The sequence below is a fragment of the Vombatus ursinus genome, unplaced genomic scaffold (assembly GCF_900497805.2).
Source record: "Vombatus ursinus unplaced genomic scaffold, bare-nosed wombat genome assembly UNPS02004677.1, whole genome shotgun sequence".
NCBI classification, from domain to species: Eukaryota; Metazoa; Chordata; class Mammalia; order Diprotodontia; family Vombatidae; genus Vombatus; species Vombatus ursinus.
Window position 1 is genome coordinate 499741 of NW_020944455.1, and position 18161 is coordinate 517901.

Here is an 18161-nt window from a genome sequence, read left to right on the forward strand (position 1 = left end):
GCTTCCCAAATCAGTTTTTACCTTCTGTGTCTTTTGCTGTCAGGGCACACCAGTGCTGAAAACACCATTTGGGGCCCTTTGGTTTTGTGCTGGAGATGCAATCTTTGGCAATGGGTTCCAACAAGCTTCCTTCTGCCAGTATTATTTGTACCCGTGTGAATTACCAATAAGTGGATAGAAGCCATCATATGGACAAGTCTTGGGAGTTTCACTCTTCTGCCTTGGAAACGTGCCCCGGGAAGACAGTGAATCTCTATCTTGTTCTCATTAGGATAAAAATATAGCAGCCTAAAGCAAGGAGCCATCGATCACCACTCCTCTTTTCTTCCTCTTTTCTCCCTCAGACCCTTGCTGGATGATGGCTCACCTGGTGGTACCTGAGGACAGAGTTTTTTTTCATTTCTTGGAGAACAGGCATTTGCTCCCTAAGACCTTTTTTTTTTAGTTTCTCTGCTTATCTTTCTTCTCATCCTCCTCTGGGTGACATGGATTGACTGCCCAATCTTTATGATAGAGTTTAAATTTCCCCACTCCAGATACTTTTTTTCCTTGGTTTTTTTTTTCTCCCCACATCGAAGCCCTTCTCCCATTTTTAAAAAAGAAACACTTCATTGTCCCTGATAATCCAGAGTGTGGAGAGACAGTCCTCAAGAAGGGAGGGCAGCCCTCATCTTGAACAGAGATAGAACTTTCTTGGCTGTGGCAGACAGATAAACAGGGCACACTTGCAGCAAGTCATGGCTGACTTTTCCCTACTCTCCACATTGAGAGAGATACTTGGATTTTAAGGCCTATAGAGCCACACTCAGTTTTATCTCCTTTCCCTTACCGACTTAGTGATCTCACCATCCTTCCAGCCTTTCCTCCCAGTAGCCTCTCATTTGCCTTATCCATTTGTTCCTTATCAATTAACTCTGTGATCTGTTTTATTTGTTACTTCCCTTTACTTAATCTTTCTTTAGCTTGTCCTTTTCCTGAGTCTTTGCCGCCTCTACCCTTTGCTCCCTGTAGACTGAGCTCTTTAGCTTCAGTTTTTCTTAAGTCTTTCCTCAAGCTCTCCTTCCCAAATTCAACCACTGACCTTCCTCACAAGCCCAAGGTACCTTCTCCATTTCGTGCTCCTCCTTGGTCACCTCCTCGAGTCCTTCCCTCCTTTCCTGCCTCTTTCTCCCATGATCTGGAAGTCAGAAGGATTATCTGGATGGAGAGATTTGTCTCAAGTTTTCTCAAATTTTCCAAACTCCTCCACATTCCTCCTCCTCTATCTGTCTTCTATCACCTCCCCAATCTCCTAGTCCTCCTTATTCAGCTCAGACTCTTCTCCCTTCTCTTGCTACTTCCCGTAGCGCTTTCTATGGGACCACACTGCCCCCAAAGACTACGATTGGCGCTTCATGTCTTCATCAGCAGGCATGCCTCCCCTCAAAACGGTGATGAAACGGTGCAAAGAACAATGTGGAAAAGAGAGGGGAGAGGCAGCTACGTGGTGCAGTGGATAGAGCAACGGCCCTGAAGTCAGGACGACCTGAGTTCAAATCTGGCCTCAGACCAAACACTTGACACTTACTAGCTGTGTGACCCTGAGCAAGTCACTTAACCCCAATTGCCCCCCCCCCAAAAAAAAGAGAGAGAGAGGGGGGAAGGAAGGCAGCCTGGAGGAAGGGCACAGAAAGCAATTTTAAACCCACAGATATATCAACAAATGACCCAGTGATGAAGTCAAGGAGCCCTGGACCAACTGGGTGACTTGGTTCCATTCCCACCATTATTAGACTCTGAAAACTGCTTGAAATATACAGGGAAGCATGCTTTTTAGAAGAGAAAATCTGAAATTTATTGGATTGTATGTCCAATGAGGTGGAACAGCCTAGTGAATAAAGAGCTAGCCTTGGAATCAGATCTGGGTTCAAATCCCACCTTGGTCAAATACTGGCTATGTGACCCTGGTCAAGTTGCATTTGCTTCTCAATGGCTCAAGCAACTCTAAGACAATAAGTTTCAGAGAAAGCAAAACTCTCTATTAGTGGAGGAAATCTCCTGCCAGGAGTTCCTGTCACAGATGAAATCACAGGTGTGGTTCAAAAATGTGTTTGATGAGTGCTGAGTCCCTGAGCAAACAGTATAAAAATCCAATGGACTCGTAAATGACAAATGGGAAAGAGAGCAATGTGGAAAAACAGGAAACTCCTTTACCAACAGTTTTTTTTTTTTAACGTACATAAGACAGGATCAAGAGCAGGTCACAGGGGTAGCATAGAGAAGAGTGGCAATGTCCTAGAAGGAGAGTGTCAGCGATACTAACACTCCAAATTAGCTAAAGAGAATCCAAAAAGTTAAGGCATCACACACTTTAGAGTTGGAAGGGACCCCTAGTCCAACCCATACCTGAACCCATGTCTGACAAGGGATCACTGGGCTTCTACATGAAAAACATCAGGGCGGGGGGGAGCCACTAAAGCCCAAGCAGCATCACAACTAGGAGAAGGTAACTGGAGCTTTGGCCCAGGGGCCTACGATTTAGAATGAACCAATCACCATCTCCAGGCATGCTTCCTCTCCCTGAAGCTATATCCCAGGTAAGCTCCTCCCCACTTGGCCCCACAATCAGGGATGGCAGCTTCATCCTGGGATGAGTTTCTCAACTGTGCTTAGTAGAAGGAATCAGCATCCAAGCAACATACACAATGACTAAAGGTAAGAAGTAGACAATTCCTAGGGTGAAAACTCAGATCAAAGATCACCTATAATTTACTAAATAGATCCTAGGACAGTGCCTATGACACTGAGAGTTTAGGTTAAGTGACTTGTCTAAGGTCAAACAGCTAGTAAGTATTAGAGGAGGTATTTGAACCCAGGTTTCCCTGACTTTAAGCCCAGCACTCTATCTACCTCGCTACACAGCCTCCCCCCACACACACCCCCACCCACACATAGAGTTAGTCAGCCAAGTATTTTTTGTTTTGTTTTGTGAGGCAATTGGGGTTAAGTGACTTGTCCAGCGTCACACAACTAGTAAGCGCCAAGTGTCTGGTCTGAGACTGGATTTGAACTCAGGTCCTCCTGATTCTAGGGCCAGTGCTCTATCCACTGCACCACCTAGCTGCCCCTAGCCAACTAAATATTAAGCACCTATTATGCAGCAGGCACTGTGCTAAGTGCTAGGGATACAGCTGGGAAAAGAGAAAGACACACATATCAGTAAGAAAATCCAATAAGATATAAAGGGAAGAGAGATCAGAAGGGGACACAGTATCCAGCAAAAGGTATTTATAATGATTATTTGATGACAGTTTATAGGTAGCTATTCCTTTGAAGCAACTATCAGTCCTTTGAAGTTCATGGTCCTAAGTATAACTTTACTTCATTTCCTTGATTTTTTTTTGCTGATGATTATTAAATTTTAAAAAAAAACACAAAAATAAAACGGATGAGTCATCGCCATTGTACACACTGCTGTGTCCAAGACAGCCACCCTCCTGATCCTCATGGCCTCCACTAGAATGGGAATGCCAGTTCCTCTTTTCTGTCACCATGGGCAATTCCTCACCGCCAGCTGCCTCATCCACTGTTTTTGCAACCCACCACTCAACAAAAAGGGAAGAAGAACAAGACATGAGCTGATCTCCCTCTAAGAGGATATGAAAGTGGCCTGGTTTTCTTTTCTTGGTATCTACAGTGGCTGATATTTGAGCACGCAGAAACAGGGTTGAATAGAGTTTACTTCAGAGATATAGGACTTAAAAGATCCGCGATGATGAAAAGGCTTGTAGGGAAACGAAATGCACAAGATTGAAGGCCTACACCATTAAGTAAACTTTCCTGGCCCACAATGTGGAATGGGAAGAGTTCTCTGGCTGTCTCAAAATGGAGACTTTCAGGTGTCCTATACTGGATGGTGTTTCAACCATTAACAGATGAAGAGTTTTTTCCTGAGTGCTGATTTCACCACCAGGTGGCATTCGGGGCCACAATCTGGATCAGGACCTAGGCCTGTCCCATGATATCTGGGAATTTTCTTGATCCCCTATGCATAGAATGCTCTCCCTCCTCCTCCTCCTCCTCTACCTCTTCCTTTTCCTTTTTTCTCCTCCAACTCTTCCTTTTCCTCCTCTTCCTCCTCTTTTTTTCCTTCTCTTCATCCTCCTCTTCTTTTTCCTCTTCTCTGATTCCTTCTTCTCCTCCTCATCCTCCTCCTCTTTCCCACTCTTCAACCCTTTCCTTTTCTACCTCCTCTTTTTCCTTTTTTTTTCTTCTCCTCTTGGTTCAACTCTTCCTCCTCTTCTTTTCCTCCTCCTCTTCCTCCTCCCCTTCCCCCTCCTTTTCCCCTTTCTCTTCCTCCTCCTCTTTTTCTCTTCTATTCATTCTCAACCACTGATGCTACCCTGGACAATCTCATTATGGTGCCTACAAGGAAAAAGATCCTTAGAAAAAGACAGGAAGGTGCAAAACTCAGCCCAGCTCCCAGCTGTGTAGGCCAGGAGTGAAGGGTTGACCCCTGGGATTCCATTCCATCCAACTCAAAAGTGTTTGTAGAAGTATATTGGGCCACAGCCCCCACCTCCCTCAGCAGAATTCAGAAAAGAAGGCCAGGAATCCCCATGGACAGATGTTTAGTCATAAGCCAATGAAGCCATGGGGAAATTAGGAAAAAAAAAAGCCGGAATGCAGCTATGTAGAAAGGCACTCTAAGGAAAACAACTTTGGAAACAGATAAATATTAGCAGGATGTAAGTGTCCTGAGCGCACTGAAAAAGAGAGAGCCCTCCCTTTCCCAGCTGTGGGGGGGGGACAGGATGGAGGGAGGCAAGACAGTAGACCCAGCTGCGACAGCTCAGCTCCTTCCTAGTGAATTGAGAGCTAGACCTTCTAACTGATAGAACCATAAAGGGTTAAAATGAGGCTTTCCAAAAGAATAGATCACATTCAGTTCCATTGCTCTCACCAAAAAATATCTTTAGTGAGAATAAAGGTTTCCTGAACTATTAATAAATATAATTTAAAATTATCTTAAAATAGTATTTATCTCATCTGTTTCATCTTATTCAATGTCTATGTTGAGTATGTTTTTATAATATATTGGTATAGTTATATGTGTCTATATTATATATGTATATATATAATTTATAAATATATATTACTTTGCTGCTCAAAATTATTTTTTTAACTGATAAGGGCAAGCAATCCAAAAAGTTTGAAGACCAAGGCCCAGTAGAGTCAAATGAGGACCATAAATCTCTGGTGGTGGATAAGGATCTACCTTAAGGATCCCCGCAGGGAGCAGATTGACTTACTTTTAAAATGTAGTATTATATCTGTTTTAATATATTTTTATTTTGTTAACTACTTCCTAAGTACATTTTCATCTGGTTTTGGTCCCACTGAGGCCTATGCTCAGCCCATAGGCTGCCATATTCAGCATCTCTACTCTGGAGGATGACAAGGGATTTGTAGGTATGTGGATCTCCTCAATGAGACCTGTGCTCTGAGCCCCCACCCGTTGGGGAACCTTTACCTCCTCTTTTGAATTTGCTATAATTCAATGAGCCTGAATCATGTTCCTTTAGTTTAGCATAGCTGGTCCTCTACTGGAGCAAAAAACCATTCTTGGCCAGCTTACACAGCATTGACTCTTAGCAAAGAATTCATAGGCAAACAAATCTGATTTAGTACCAAGGAAACAAAGCATAATGGTAAGACATCACTGAATAGCTGTGACCCTGCCACTCTCTTAAATATATTAGTACTCCTCTAGATATAGGGCTAACTTGAACCCAGGAGTTCTAGGAAAAGTATACAGTTATCCCTTCCACATTGTGGGGCTTAGGGGCACGACATTCCTGCTATCTGGAAAGTCCATGTAAAATTTTTTGGCCTTCCTTTCATACCAGAGAAGTTGGACTTTTTTTTTCTTTTTCTTTTATGGGGTACAGTACCTTATTGTAAAATTTGGGTTAAGCATTTGGTTATAGGCTCTGCGCTGTCTACTGGCCTTCGCGTGTTGTCTGCAGCTTCTGCAAAACTCCCCCAAAATTCCCATTTCCTTTCTTTATGCCAATCCATGATATAGTGAAACCTCAGTGGGGAAAGTCACAATGTGGAAGGGATAACTGCAGTTTGAGTTTTATTTCCCACTGCTGCTTTATGACTTCCAAGCAACCAAAGGAGTACCTACTTTGTTCCTGACTCAGTAGGCAAAGAAGGCAAATGCTCTGAAGGCATTCTGACCAATCCCGTGACTTGGGGCACAGGGAGCAGACAAGGGATGCACGTAGTCTTAGGCCTGGAGATGAATCTCAGCCCTGTCACTGGCAGCAGCCTCTAACCTCTTCTCACCTCCGATAGCCAATATCAAATCAGAGCGCTCCAAGTCAACGGATGGCCCTGGCAAGGAAGCACCTCTCCTCATCCATTCATACCCAGCTAAATTCTTACCACTTTGTAAATGACCAGAGACAGAGGTGCCACACTGATGCCAGACCCTACAGAGGCACAGTGGCTTCTGGTATACATGGCTCATATACCACAGTGTCCTTGGCACATACATTTCTTTCCTCCATAAATCTCCTGCAAAACCTACATTCTAGACTGAATAACAAATACAGTGGTTCAATACCAAATGACAGTTTCTCAATTCTTTCCCCTCTAGAATGAATTTGTAGACAGATAAGGAGCAGCAGAGGACACTCTGTGAATGGAGCCCAATAAGTAGGACTTTACCTGGCCAAATCTCACCCCCCCTCCCCCGCCCTCCATGCTCCACCTTCCCTTGCCCAAAGCTGTTCCCCTGGCCCCTTGAATCCTCTGTCCCTCTCGCCTAGAAAACCTTCCTCATGGGACCACAAACAGCAGTGCAGACAAGTAGGTCTGGCAGGGTTTTTTTTTAGTAAAAAATTCAACAAAGTAGAAGCCCTTAGACCCCAGGCTTCTTTGGAGGTCCTGAGAAAAGGGAGAGTTCAAAGGAGAAGAGAGACACATGTCAATACTCCCCCAGGGAAACAGGCCATGTGATTGTGAGGACTCCAAAAGGAGCTGAATCTCCCATGGCTATGACCAGAAAAGAGCCTCTGTTTTCCTAATCTAAAGTCAATGTTTTATAGGCAAGGGGGATATCATGTCCTTTCTCTTCTTTAGATGTCATCTAGACTAGACCTTGGAGAAGGGGAAGAAAAGAGATTAACCCTTTAAAAAACCTGGCTAGGCAGCAGAAGAGGAGGGGTGTGTGTGTGTGTGTGTGTGTGTGTGTGTGTGCGCGCGCGCGTGTGTATGTGTGTACGTGTGTGTCCCTCACAACAATCAGGTGAGGTAAATGCTCTTATCCTCATTTTACAGATGAGGAACCTGAGGCTGAGATGACATCCCTTGGTCAGGGTCAGCCAACCAACAAGTAACTAAGGTGAGATTTGAGCTCAGGTCTTCCAGATTCCAAGTCCACTCCTCCATCTGCTAATGCGGAGATACCCTGCTTTAGGCAGTGGCTGTGTTCCTGAAAAAAAAGCTGACTGTAAACTGAATTTCTGTAAAATAAGTCACATTTGAATTATTCCTCAATTTTTTTTTACAGTTTCCGTAATGCTCTGAGATTTGCAAAGCACTTTCCTCACTAACTCTGTTATTTCAAAGCCCACGGAGACACATTTAAAGCAACCTTACAGTGTATCTTTTGATACAGACTCTACTCTCCCCCTTCCCCATATCCATCACTGCCTCACTTTTGTCTCTGTATTCCAAATAACTAGCACAATGCCTGGTACACAGTAGGCGCCTACCAAATGCTTGTTGATTGGTTCTCTTTTGTAAATCTAGGCTTTCATACACTGGGTTTGCAGAAAACCCGGTCCACCCACAATAAGGGCAATGTAATACAGTCAATTTGGATCAGAGCACTGGGATATGAAGCAGCTCTGACACTGTGGTCCTAGGCGAGTAACATCGCGCCCCTGGGGCTCAGTTTCCTCATCTATAAAATGCAAGTTTAGACTAGATGACCTCAAATGAACCAATATTTGTAAACTGCCTAGCACGGTGCCAGGTACATAGCAGTCGCTTAATAAAAGCCTATTCTCTCCATTCCAGCTCTAAATCTAGGATTCCATGTGTTAGTCTGGGCCAGACACATTCCTTCTCCGAGACTCAGTTTCCTCATCTGTAAAAAAAAAGGGGTTGAACGCAATGCCTCTGAGTTTGTTCACTCAACACAACCAGAATCTGACTTATCACATAATTGATCCAAGGACAATTCCACAGAGTCAGGAAGGATCTCATAGGTCACCCATCTCACCTCATACATGAGGATGCCTTTCACCTGACCATAGATTCCATCACCATCCCATTTTTTGAGGGTAATGACGAGGACTAGGATGAGTCTGTGGTCACCATGGCCCTTACTCCTCTTGCTACCTGAGAGTGAGAAACTTCCAACTTACATTTGGCCTTGACCCCTTTTCTATCCAGCAAGTATAACTAATGTCTAAATTCCACCCCCAGATCATAATGTCTAGATAGCCAAAGTGAGCTGCTCATTAACAGCATTGGAGAGAAATGCCTGCTGGCCTGTTAAACCCATAGACAGGGTGTCCCAAAAGTCTTAGTTCCATTTCAAGCTATTAAAGCTTGAGTATTTAAGTATTTAAAGTATAGTTATCCCTTCCACATCACAACATTCCCCATCACGGTTTTGATATATCGCAGATTGGCATAAGAAATTAAATGGGAATTTTTGGGGAGAGTTTTGCGGAAGAGAAGGCTAGCAGACGATAAAGAAAAAGTTCAGAAATCCAAAAATGCATAAAATATATGTACAGTATTGTATAATATCAACATATTTTATCTTTTAATACCACAGTCATTCAGACTTCTTCTCTGGTATGAAGGGAGGGCCAAAAAAATTCATGCAGATTTTCCAGATTGCAGGGGTACTGTGCCCCTAACCCTTGTAATGTGAAAGAGATAACTGTATTTGAAGTATTTAAGTTTCAATAGCTTTGAACAGCAATAAGACTTTCGGGATAGCTTGTATATTGTTTGAAGTCAGAAGGTAGAAATTATTAGGCTCTCAAACTACTTGAATTACCATTAGACAACTAGTCTAAGTTCCCTTAGATTGTAAATACGTTGAGACAATTTCTACTCCTTGGGATTTTCTTTTTTTTTTAACTAAATGACTCTTGCATGCAGGGTATCAGGTCTCAGTCTACCTCTCTGCACTTTCTTTTCCCTGAAAATAGCTATGATCTCACTGCTGAGTCTTCCTTTCTCCAATCTAAATATGACCACTTCCTATGAGAGATTTTTCCCAATGGGCTACAGAACAAATGCTTAGTGAGAACCATGTTGCCACCGAGCAAATGGTTATATTGGGGAATGTTCCTGGGGATAAAATGATGGCTACAGCACCGAGCCTGCTTTCAAGGAGTGGACACTCTGCCTTAGGAGGCTGAATGAGAGAGTGACAGGTACGGAAATAACTCTGGTACAAGAAAACTTACACTAAGTACCAAGGAGAGGCCCTTCAAATATGAACCACTCAGCAGGTGACAAGATGGAAGAATACAAGTATCTCAATCTTGATGTTGTCATTATAAATGAAGCCAGAATGAAATATAGCATACAGGTCCTCATTGGAAAATCCAATAAATGAGTAGGTGGGATTGGTTTTATTGTATATCTAGTTATGTTGTTGCTGTTGAGTCATTTCAGTGATGTTTGACTCTCCATGACCCCATCTGGGGTTTTCTTGGCAAAGATACTCCAGTGGTTTGCCATTTTTTCCTCCAGCTCATTTTACAGATGAGGAAACTGAGGCAAACAGAGTCTCTAAGAGCCACCAAAAAAAAAAACCCTCAAACCCAAAACAACATTTCAAGGAACATTTAGTCATCTTGTATTGCAATGCTATCTATAACATCATTATGAAAATAATTTTAACTATTTTTTTGTGGCAGAGGAAAACATAGTAAGCCCCTCCATAATTAAATTAACAATTTAAGTAGTCAGTGGTTTCAATGCAAAGATGGATATAGGAGAGCATAGTGAAAAGTATGTTGGAATATATGGTTCAGAAGCAAAAAAATGAAAGAGGTTCAAAACTTGAAGACTGTACAGAAGCTTCATGCTTATCCATATGGGCAGTTAGGCAGTACAGTGGCTAGGGGCAGGAAGGTCCGAGTTAGAATCCTGCCTCAAGCATTTACTGGTTGTTTGACCTTGGACAAGTCATTTAACCTGTCTGTCTCAGTTTCCTCAACTGTAAAATGGAGATAATAATAGGAGCATTCTCCCAGGGTTTCTGTAAGGATTGAATGAGATTGTATTTGTAAAGTGCTCAGCACAGTGCCTGGCATACAGCAGGCACTTAATAAATGCTTGTCTCCTTCTATCCTATATATCATGAATACTTTCTTTAAGAAGAGAGTTAAGAGATAAAGGACATAACGATCACCAAATAATAAAGAGAAAAGTGAAATTGATTATGTTAAAAGATAAGCAAGGACCAATTATGGATATGAGAATCATTTCTAGCGAAACTATCTATATTCTAACACTTACTCATTAAAGCAAAAGTAGAAATCAATATCCAATTAGACAAAGAATAAAAATGAGGTGAAGTTATGGCATGCAATTAAGGCAATCTAACCTACTTCATCAAGTTATTGATGTGGAAAAATGAAAAATGGATATAAGAGCAGCTATCACTAAAGACTACCATTTCCCAAGGAAACTTTACTTATGTAAATCAATTGCCACAGCAAAGAGATTTTAAAAAAAAACACCCTAAAAAATGCCTCAATCTCATTGTCAAGTGGTGGGACAGTAACAAAAGGCAACACCAGTGGAGACCAAACTTATTTCTAAGTTCTAACAGAAGAGGTTGGTGGAAGATTATGAGTAGTATCATTCCACAGAATACTGATTAAGTAGGACTGGAGGGGAGAATAAGTTTGGAGAAAGGGTAAAGAGACCTAACCAAGCAAAATCATCCCTCAGGCATTTCAAGATGAAACTGGAAAGAAGATAACAGATGAAAAATGACAAGCTCTATAAAGATTTTTGTACCAATCTTTTTTCTCCATCATACCTCATTTGGATTCGAACATGACAATCCCTGATGTACTAATATGAGGAAACAGAAATGGTACCAAAAAAACACAAGATGGGAAGAACAGTTGGATGGCTTGATTCACAAGATACCCTAAAGAGGAAAGGATGCTGAACTCCCAATGGGAAGACTCTTGGGGAAAAGTCTTAGGTCTTACTATTGCCAACCAAAGTGAGGAGAGAACATGAATAACTACTGACCCATAAACCTACCTTCCCCCATCTACAAAATCTTTGGCAGAAAAATTTACACGTGCATTACGGGCATCACGGACAAAGGGAGATCGGAAAAGTGTGTTGCCAATGACGTTCTATGGCGGACCCCATCTTTATTGTTGCATTGCTGACTGAAAAGTGAAGAAAGTAGAAGATCCCACTGTGCATACTGTCTTTTCTTAATCCTCATCCTTCTTGACTTCTTTTTTCTTGCTTTAGTATTTTATCTTTCCCCAGTTACAAGTAAAAACAATTTTAACATTTGTTTTTAAAACTTTGAGTTCCAAATTCTCTCCCTTGCTCCCTTCCCAGCCCCCCATTGAGAAGGCAAGCAATTTGATATAGGTTATACATGTGTAAGTCATGCAAAAAATATGCATATTAGTCATGCTGTGAAAGAAAACATAGACAAAAAAACTCAAGGAAAATAAAGAAAGTTAAAAAAAAAAAGTAAGCTTCAATCTGTATCCAGACACCATCAGTTCTTTCTCTGGGAATGGATAGCATTTTTCATCATAAGGCCTTCAGAGCTGTCTTGGATCATTGTATTGCTTAGAATAGTGAAGTCATTCATAGCTGATCATCCTACACTATTTTTTTGCAGCAATTTTTTTTTTTAGTGAGGCAATCAGGGTTAAGTGACTTGCCCAAGGTCACACAGCTAGTACGTGTCAAGTGTTTGGTCTGAGGCCAGATTTGAACTCAGGTCCTCCTGCCTTCAGGGCCGGTGCTCTATCCACCATCCTACACTATTGCTGTTACTTTGTACACAGGACATTTCACTTTGCATCAGCCCATGCAATCTTTCCAGGTTTTTCTGAGAGCATCCTGCTCATCATTTCTTACAGTACAACAGTATTCCACCCTAATCACATACCACAGCTTGTTCAGCCATTCCCCAATTGATGAGCATCCCTTCAATTTCTAATTCTTTGCCCCCAGAAAAAAGCTGCTATAAATATTTTTGTACATATAGGTCCTTTTCCTTTTTATCTCTTTTGGAATAAAGACCTAGTAGTGTCATTGCTAGGTCAAAGGGTATGCATGGTTTTATAGCCCTTTGGGCATAGTTCCAAATTGTTCCCCAGAATGGCTGAATCAGTTCACAACTCCACCAACAGTCAATTAATGCTTCTTGACCTCTCTTGAAATTGTTTATCACCCTCTCCTCGGGGATAATCTCTCCTCTCTAAGTTCTTATGATGTTATTTTCTTTTAGTCCTCCTTATAACTGTCTGACCACTCATTCTCACTTTCCTTCCCTGGTTCTTCCACTATGTTAATGCCCACTAAGTGTAGGTGCCCCACATAGCTATGTCCTGAGCCCTCTGCTCTTCTGCCTTACTTGGTGATCTCCTCAGCTCCCTTGGGTCCAGTTATGATCTCTCTGCTGAGGATTCTCAGATCTATATATCTATATATCTAGTACATATATAGATATAGATATCTATATATCTAGTACCTCTCCTGAGCCACAATAACACACCTCACTAATTGCCTTCTTATTGTACACTGGATGCCCTATAGGCATTTCAAACTCAACAAGTCCAAAATAGAACTCATTATCTTTCCCCACAAATGCTACCCTGTTCAAAATCATTATCAAGGGTACTACCATCCTTCCACTCACTCAAGTTCCTAAGCTCAGTGTCATCTGTGACTCACTTTCCCTCATCCAATAATTGAATCCATGGCCAAATGTTGCCATTTCTACCTTCACAACATCTCCTGAATCTGCTCTCTTCTCTCCATTAACACAGTCAAAACCCTAGTTCAGGCATTCAGCACTACTCGCCTGGAGAACTGGAGAACTCCCTGCCTGAAGTCTCTCTCCCTCTTTGAATCCACTCTCCATACAGCTGTGAAAGTGATTTTTTTCTGTCTTTTCTTTTTCTTTTTTTGGGGGGGTGGTGGGGCTAGGCAATGGGGTTAAGTGACTTGCCCAGGGTCACACAGCTAGTAAGTGTTATGTGTCTGAGGCCAGATTTGAACTCAGGTCCTCCTGAATCCAGGGTGGGTGCTCTATCCACTGTGCCACCTAGCTGCCCGAAAGTGATTTTTTTAAAGCATAGTTTTGACCACAGCACTGCCACTGGTAACTACCACTTCAGTGAACTCCAGTGACTACCTGTTGGCACCAGGATTAAATAGAAAATCCTCAGTTAGGCATTTCAAGCCTTTTAGAACCTGGCCCCTTCCTACCTTTCTAGCTTCCTCCATACACTCTCCAATCCAATGGCCAAACCATTGGCCTTTCTGCTCTTCACACACCATATTCCATCTCCCATATCTGTGGCTGCAGGCATGGGCTGTCCACCATCCCTGGAATTCTCTTCCACCTTACTTAGACCTGTCCATTTCCCTGGCTTCCTTCAAGATTCAAGAAGGCTCAAATCCTGCCTTCCGTAGGGGGCCTTTTCTGGTACCTCCAACTACTAATGCCTTCCTCTCTTGGATTTCCTTCATCTGCTCTGTATATATCTTGCACATACCTAATTATTTCCTAGTCTCCCACATTAGAATGGGAGCTCCCTGAGGGCAGAAATTGGTTTTGCCTTTCTTTATAACCTGAGCACTTATCACAGGTGCATAGTAAGTCAATTGAAGTCAACATGGATTTATGGATTTATCTCACCTGCTATGAGGGAGACACATGCAAATGATTATGTTTAAAATGAGATATTAAGAATGAATTGGAGAAAATGTCCAAGGGAAGCCACTAGCGTTAAAGGGATGGGGAAAAGCTTCTCACAGAAGAGAAACACTTAAGAAATTCTTTTTGACAGGCCATTGACCTTGGCAAAGGACCAGAATTGGACATATGATTACATTGGTATGGGGATGGCATGGGATAAGGAAGCTCCCTGAACCAATGCAGGTTGGTCCCCTGTAACTTCTAGTCTCAGGGTGCTGCCTAGGACATTCTGAGAGTTCAAATGACTGTCCAGTGTAGCACAGCCAGTATGTGGGAGAGGCACACTTTGAACCGAAGTCTTCCTGGGACCAGCCCTCTATCCTCTATATAATGATGCCTCTCGTAAAGGGACCGTGCCTCATAGAAAATAGAACTGAAAACAGAGTATGAGAGCTCAACAGAACCTTAGGACACATGTAACATCCCCTCTTTCCAACTCACAGTCATCCTCCTAAGTTGGGTCCCCTAGGGGTCGGTGATTGCTGTATTCATGCTGTATACAGAACGTCAGAACTGGTAGACGCATCTCCCCATATGGAGAAGCCATAGATCCATACAAGCACCAAATCCTACCCAGGGCCCTGTGCTCTGAATGGATACAAAAACTGCTATAAAACACCCCCTGCTCTCAAGAAGCTTACAGTTTATTGGGGGGACAGAACAGAGATGTGCTGGAGTCAACTCAAACCTGCTTGCGAGAGCCAACTATTAAATTTTCAGTGTGAGGATTTATACCCTGGAAATCTGCATATTCTACAAATCAGGGCTTCATTTATCATTTTCTCGATTGTCTAGATTTTAAAAAGTAATGGCGAAAATGTTAATAATGTAGGTTAAACCCAAAAGTATGTTGTGTGCCCTTTTTTTTTTGGAGAGCTGGTTGTTAAATATTTACCAGCATATCCCTGGATATGATGAACACACAAATAACTATGATACAAGTGCCAAAGAGAGGTCAGGGCAAAGGGCAAAGACAGGGTGCTGCTTATTTTAAGATGGCTGATGGGAGCTCTACCACATGTCAGTAGAGATTCATCTCAAGAGAAGTCACTAATGTTGATTGAAAAGGAATAGAAAGGGACAGACCTGTTTAGCGCCTGGTTTTTGTTCCATGGGAGTCATCGTCAATGTCTTGGTCTCCTTCTCATACTGACAGTAATATTTCACCCACGAGATTCCCAGAGCCCCTGGGACAAAAACAAAGGAAAAAATACCAATGAAACAATTCTCAATGTAACTTCTAGGCCCTCTCAGTGTCAGTTCTCACAGGATGCCTGAGCTACAGCTGGAAGGGAGCCAGAGACCCTCTGGTCCATTCCTCTCATTTTACAGAGGGGGAAACTGAGGCCCAGGGAGACCTAACGTCACATAGAGCAGAAAGGAACCTCAGAGACCACCCAGTCCAACCCTTCATTTTACAAAGGAGGAAACTAAGGTGCAGGGTGGGGAGGGGACTTGCGCAAGAATTCACTGGTAGTAGGGGCAGAGCCTGGATTTGAAAACAGGTCCTCCGATTCTAAATCAAGTACTCATCCTATTGTACCATGACACCTCCAGATCTGTTCAAGCTCATCACTCCTATTCTGGCTACCTCTTCTTATCTTCGCCACTTGGACCCCCTATTGATTCACCAGTTGGACAAGGCCCCAGCATCTACTCTTGAATCCCTTCGCCCTGCCCCAGTCCATGTCTAGCTTCAGTTCTGGGTCCTAGCCACCCTCTGCCTTCTCTCCTTCTAATTCCATGGTTAACTAGCCACCTTCTAATTCCATGGTTAACTATCCATCCTTCTTCACATTCTCAATATAAGAAGGTGCCCTCTCAACCTCCCTCACACCTCTGCTGCATCTCAACCCCCTCTCTCCAAGTACAGGGCCATCACCCAAGTTTAGGGCCACAGTACCTATTGTATCTGCCTCTGACTTGGCCCCCCTGCTTCCAGTTTCCTCCAGGCTATTTCAAAGGCTTTCACATAGCTAGCCTCATCTGACCCTCACAGCTCTGGGAGGGAGGCAAGCCAAGGCTTGCTATCCCCGTTTGGCAGTGGAAGAGACCAAGGCACGGAAAGCTTAGATGGCTTTTCCAGCATCACAAAGGGCATGAGTGGCAGAGTCAGAACCAGAAAGCATCATTCCATATGTCCTTTCTCTCCAATAATATGGGCCTGACAAAATCCAGCTCCCTTACATATTGGGTAATACATGTTTAGAAGCCAGGCACGTAACACCTTCTCTAGAAGTGGAAGATACATTATTCTCTCTATATCAGGAGTTTAAGAAAATATCACACCGGGTTGTATCAGAAGATCTGGGTTCACTTATAATGTGAGTCTGGGTCTCAGTTTTAGCTTCAAAACAAGTGCTTCAGATTGAATGACCTCCAATATCCATTCCAGCTCGAAACCCTAGCAAATCGTGGCCTTACCTCTCTGGTTATTCCAAACATCATCATTTCGACAGTGACTGAACTAAAAGGGTATGGGGCACACTTTTCCAGAGTGAAACACCACCCCCTCCCTCACATAAGTGATTCTAGAACATGAATTCATGCTATCTATTTAGGAGGCTGGAAAACTATGCATCATTTGCAATGTTCAGTCACTGAATTAATTATCCCCTGACACCAGTTAGCTACAACCAAACCATGATGTTTTGCCCAATGCATTTTAATTAATTACAATGTTGGTAAAGTACTTTAAGATCTCTTACGAGACCAGTCTTCTCTAACCAGACTGTTTCCTCATTTGCTCAATGAGGGTGGTTGGAACTAGGTGATCATTAAGGTCCCTTCCAGTATGAACACTCTTATGTTCTCTCTCTTCCTCTCCTTCCTTTTCTCCTTCTCCTCCTTCTACCCATCTCTTTCACCCTTTTCCTCTTCCCTCCTTTTCCTCTTCTCCTCTCTTGCCTTCTCTCTCCCTTTCATTTTCTCTCCCTTTCCCTCTCCTCCTCTCTCTCCCTCTCCCACTCCCTCTTTCTTTCCCTCCCTCTTCCTCACTCCACCTCTTCCACTGCAGCTCAAAACTCCTGAGCTCAAGTGATCCTCCAGCCTCAGCCTCTCTGCTAGCTGAGATTACAGGTGTGTACCAACACAACTCACTGAACACTGAATGTTTGAAGGCTGTTTCTAGTTCTGAGAACTATGTTTTAGACCCCTCCAGCTCTGACATTCTATGCTCTATGTTCTAAGGTCCCTTCCAGCTCACACATTGTATATCCCTTTTTTAACTCCAATTTTATTTCCAGTTCTGAATTCTCTCCCTCCCCTACCCATGAAGAAGGCATAAAATAAATAAAATAAAACTCATTACTAGTATGTATAGTCAAGCAAAACAAATTCCCTCATTAACCATGTCCCAGAACAAATATGCCTCAATCTGTCTTCTGAGTTCATAAGCTCTCTGTCTGGAGGCAGAGAGCATCAAATATTGCACAATCTGAGGCCCTTTCCAGCTCAACATTCTGTGCTCTACATTCAAAGGCCCCTCCTAGCTCAACCAGTCTGTCAGAGAGGGCAAAAGGAATAAACCTGAAAGCAGTCCTCCAGCTGCATGCCCCCATCGGTGTGCCCACATACATACATTTCTCTTGGGTGTAGAGATAGCCCTCGATGGTTGGCTGCCCTGGGAGCTTGCACATCTGGGGGGCCTCCTTCATCCTCTTCTTCAGTTCTTCCATCTCCTCTCGGGTACTAGAAAAGTGATTTCTTGTCTGCCAAGACATGATCGCCAGGAATGAGTGCAAAGCAAGCATTATATACCAGGGCACAGCGAGAGTTGCATTAGATGGTAGCAAGTAGATTGACCAGGTGATTTGGAGTTACTACAGGGAGTGACTGCATTTTTTTAGGAGATTAGAGGCAGGGGAATATGCATCCAGAGGACCATAACCTATAATTAGGAGGTAAATGGGAGTGTGGAAAAAACACTGCACCATGACTCAGGAGACTTGCGTTCCCATATGATCCTAGACACCAAGATATAGAGCTAGAAGGAACCTCAGAAGACATACAGTCCACCCCTCTCATTTTACAGAAGAGGAAGTCAAGACCCAGGGAAAGGAAATGAACTTTTCCAAGGTCACACAGGCATTAAGTGGCAGAGGGAGGGATTTCATTAATTAAGGTCCTCTGATTCCAGAGCCAGCGCTATTTCCAT

General features: G+C 42.9%; 1 protein-coding gene across 1 annotated transcript in view; it reads right to left on the reverse strand.

The window, feature by feature from the left end:
- OPHN1 (oligophrenin 1) overlaps positions 1-18161 on the reverse strand; it is a 273019-nt gene that overhangs the window by 86775 nt on the left and 168083 nt on the right. The window contains exons 8-9 of the mRNA XM_027839055.1: positions 17586-17715; positions 15092-15192 (exon numbers count right to left, since the gene is read on the reverse strand). Coding sequence (XP_027694856.1) covers positions 15092-15192; positions 17586-17715 — 231 coding nt within the window. The remainder of the gene's footprint in view (positions 1-15091; positions 15193-17585; positions 17716-18161) is intronic.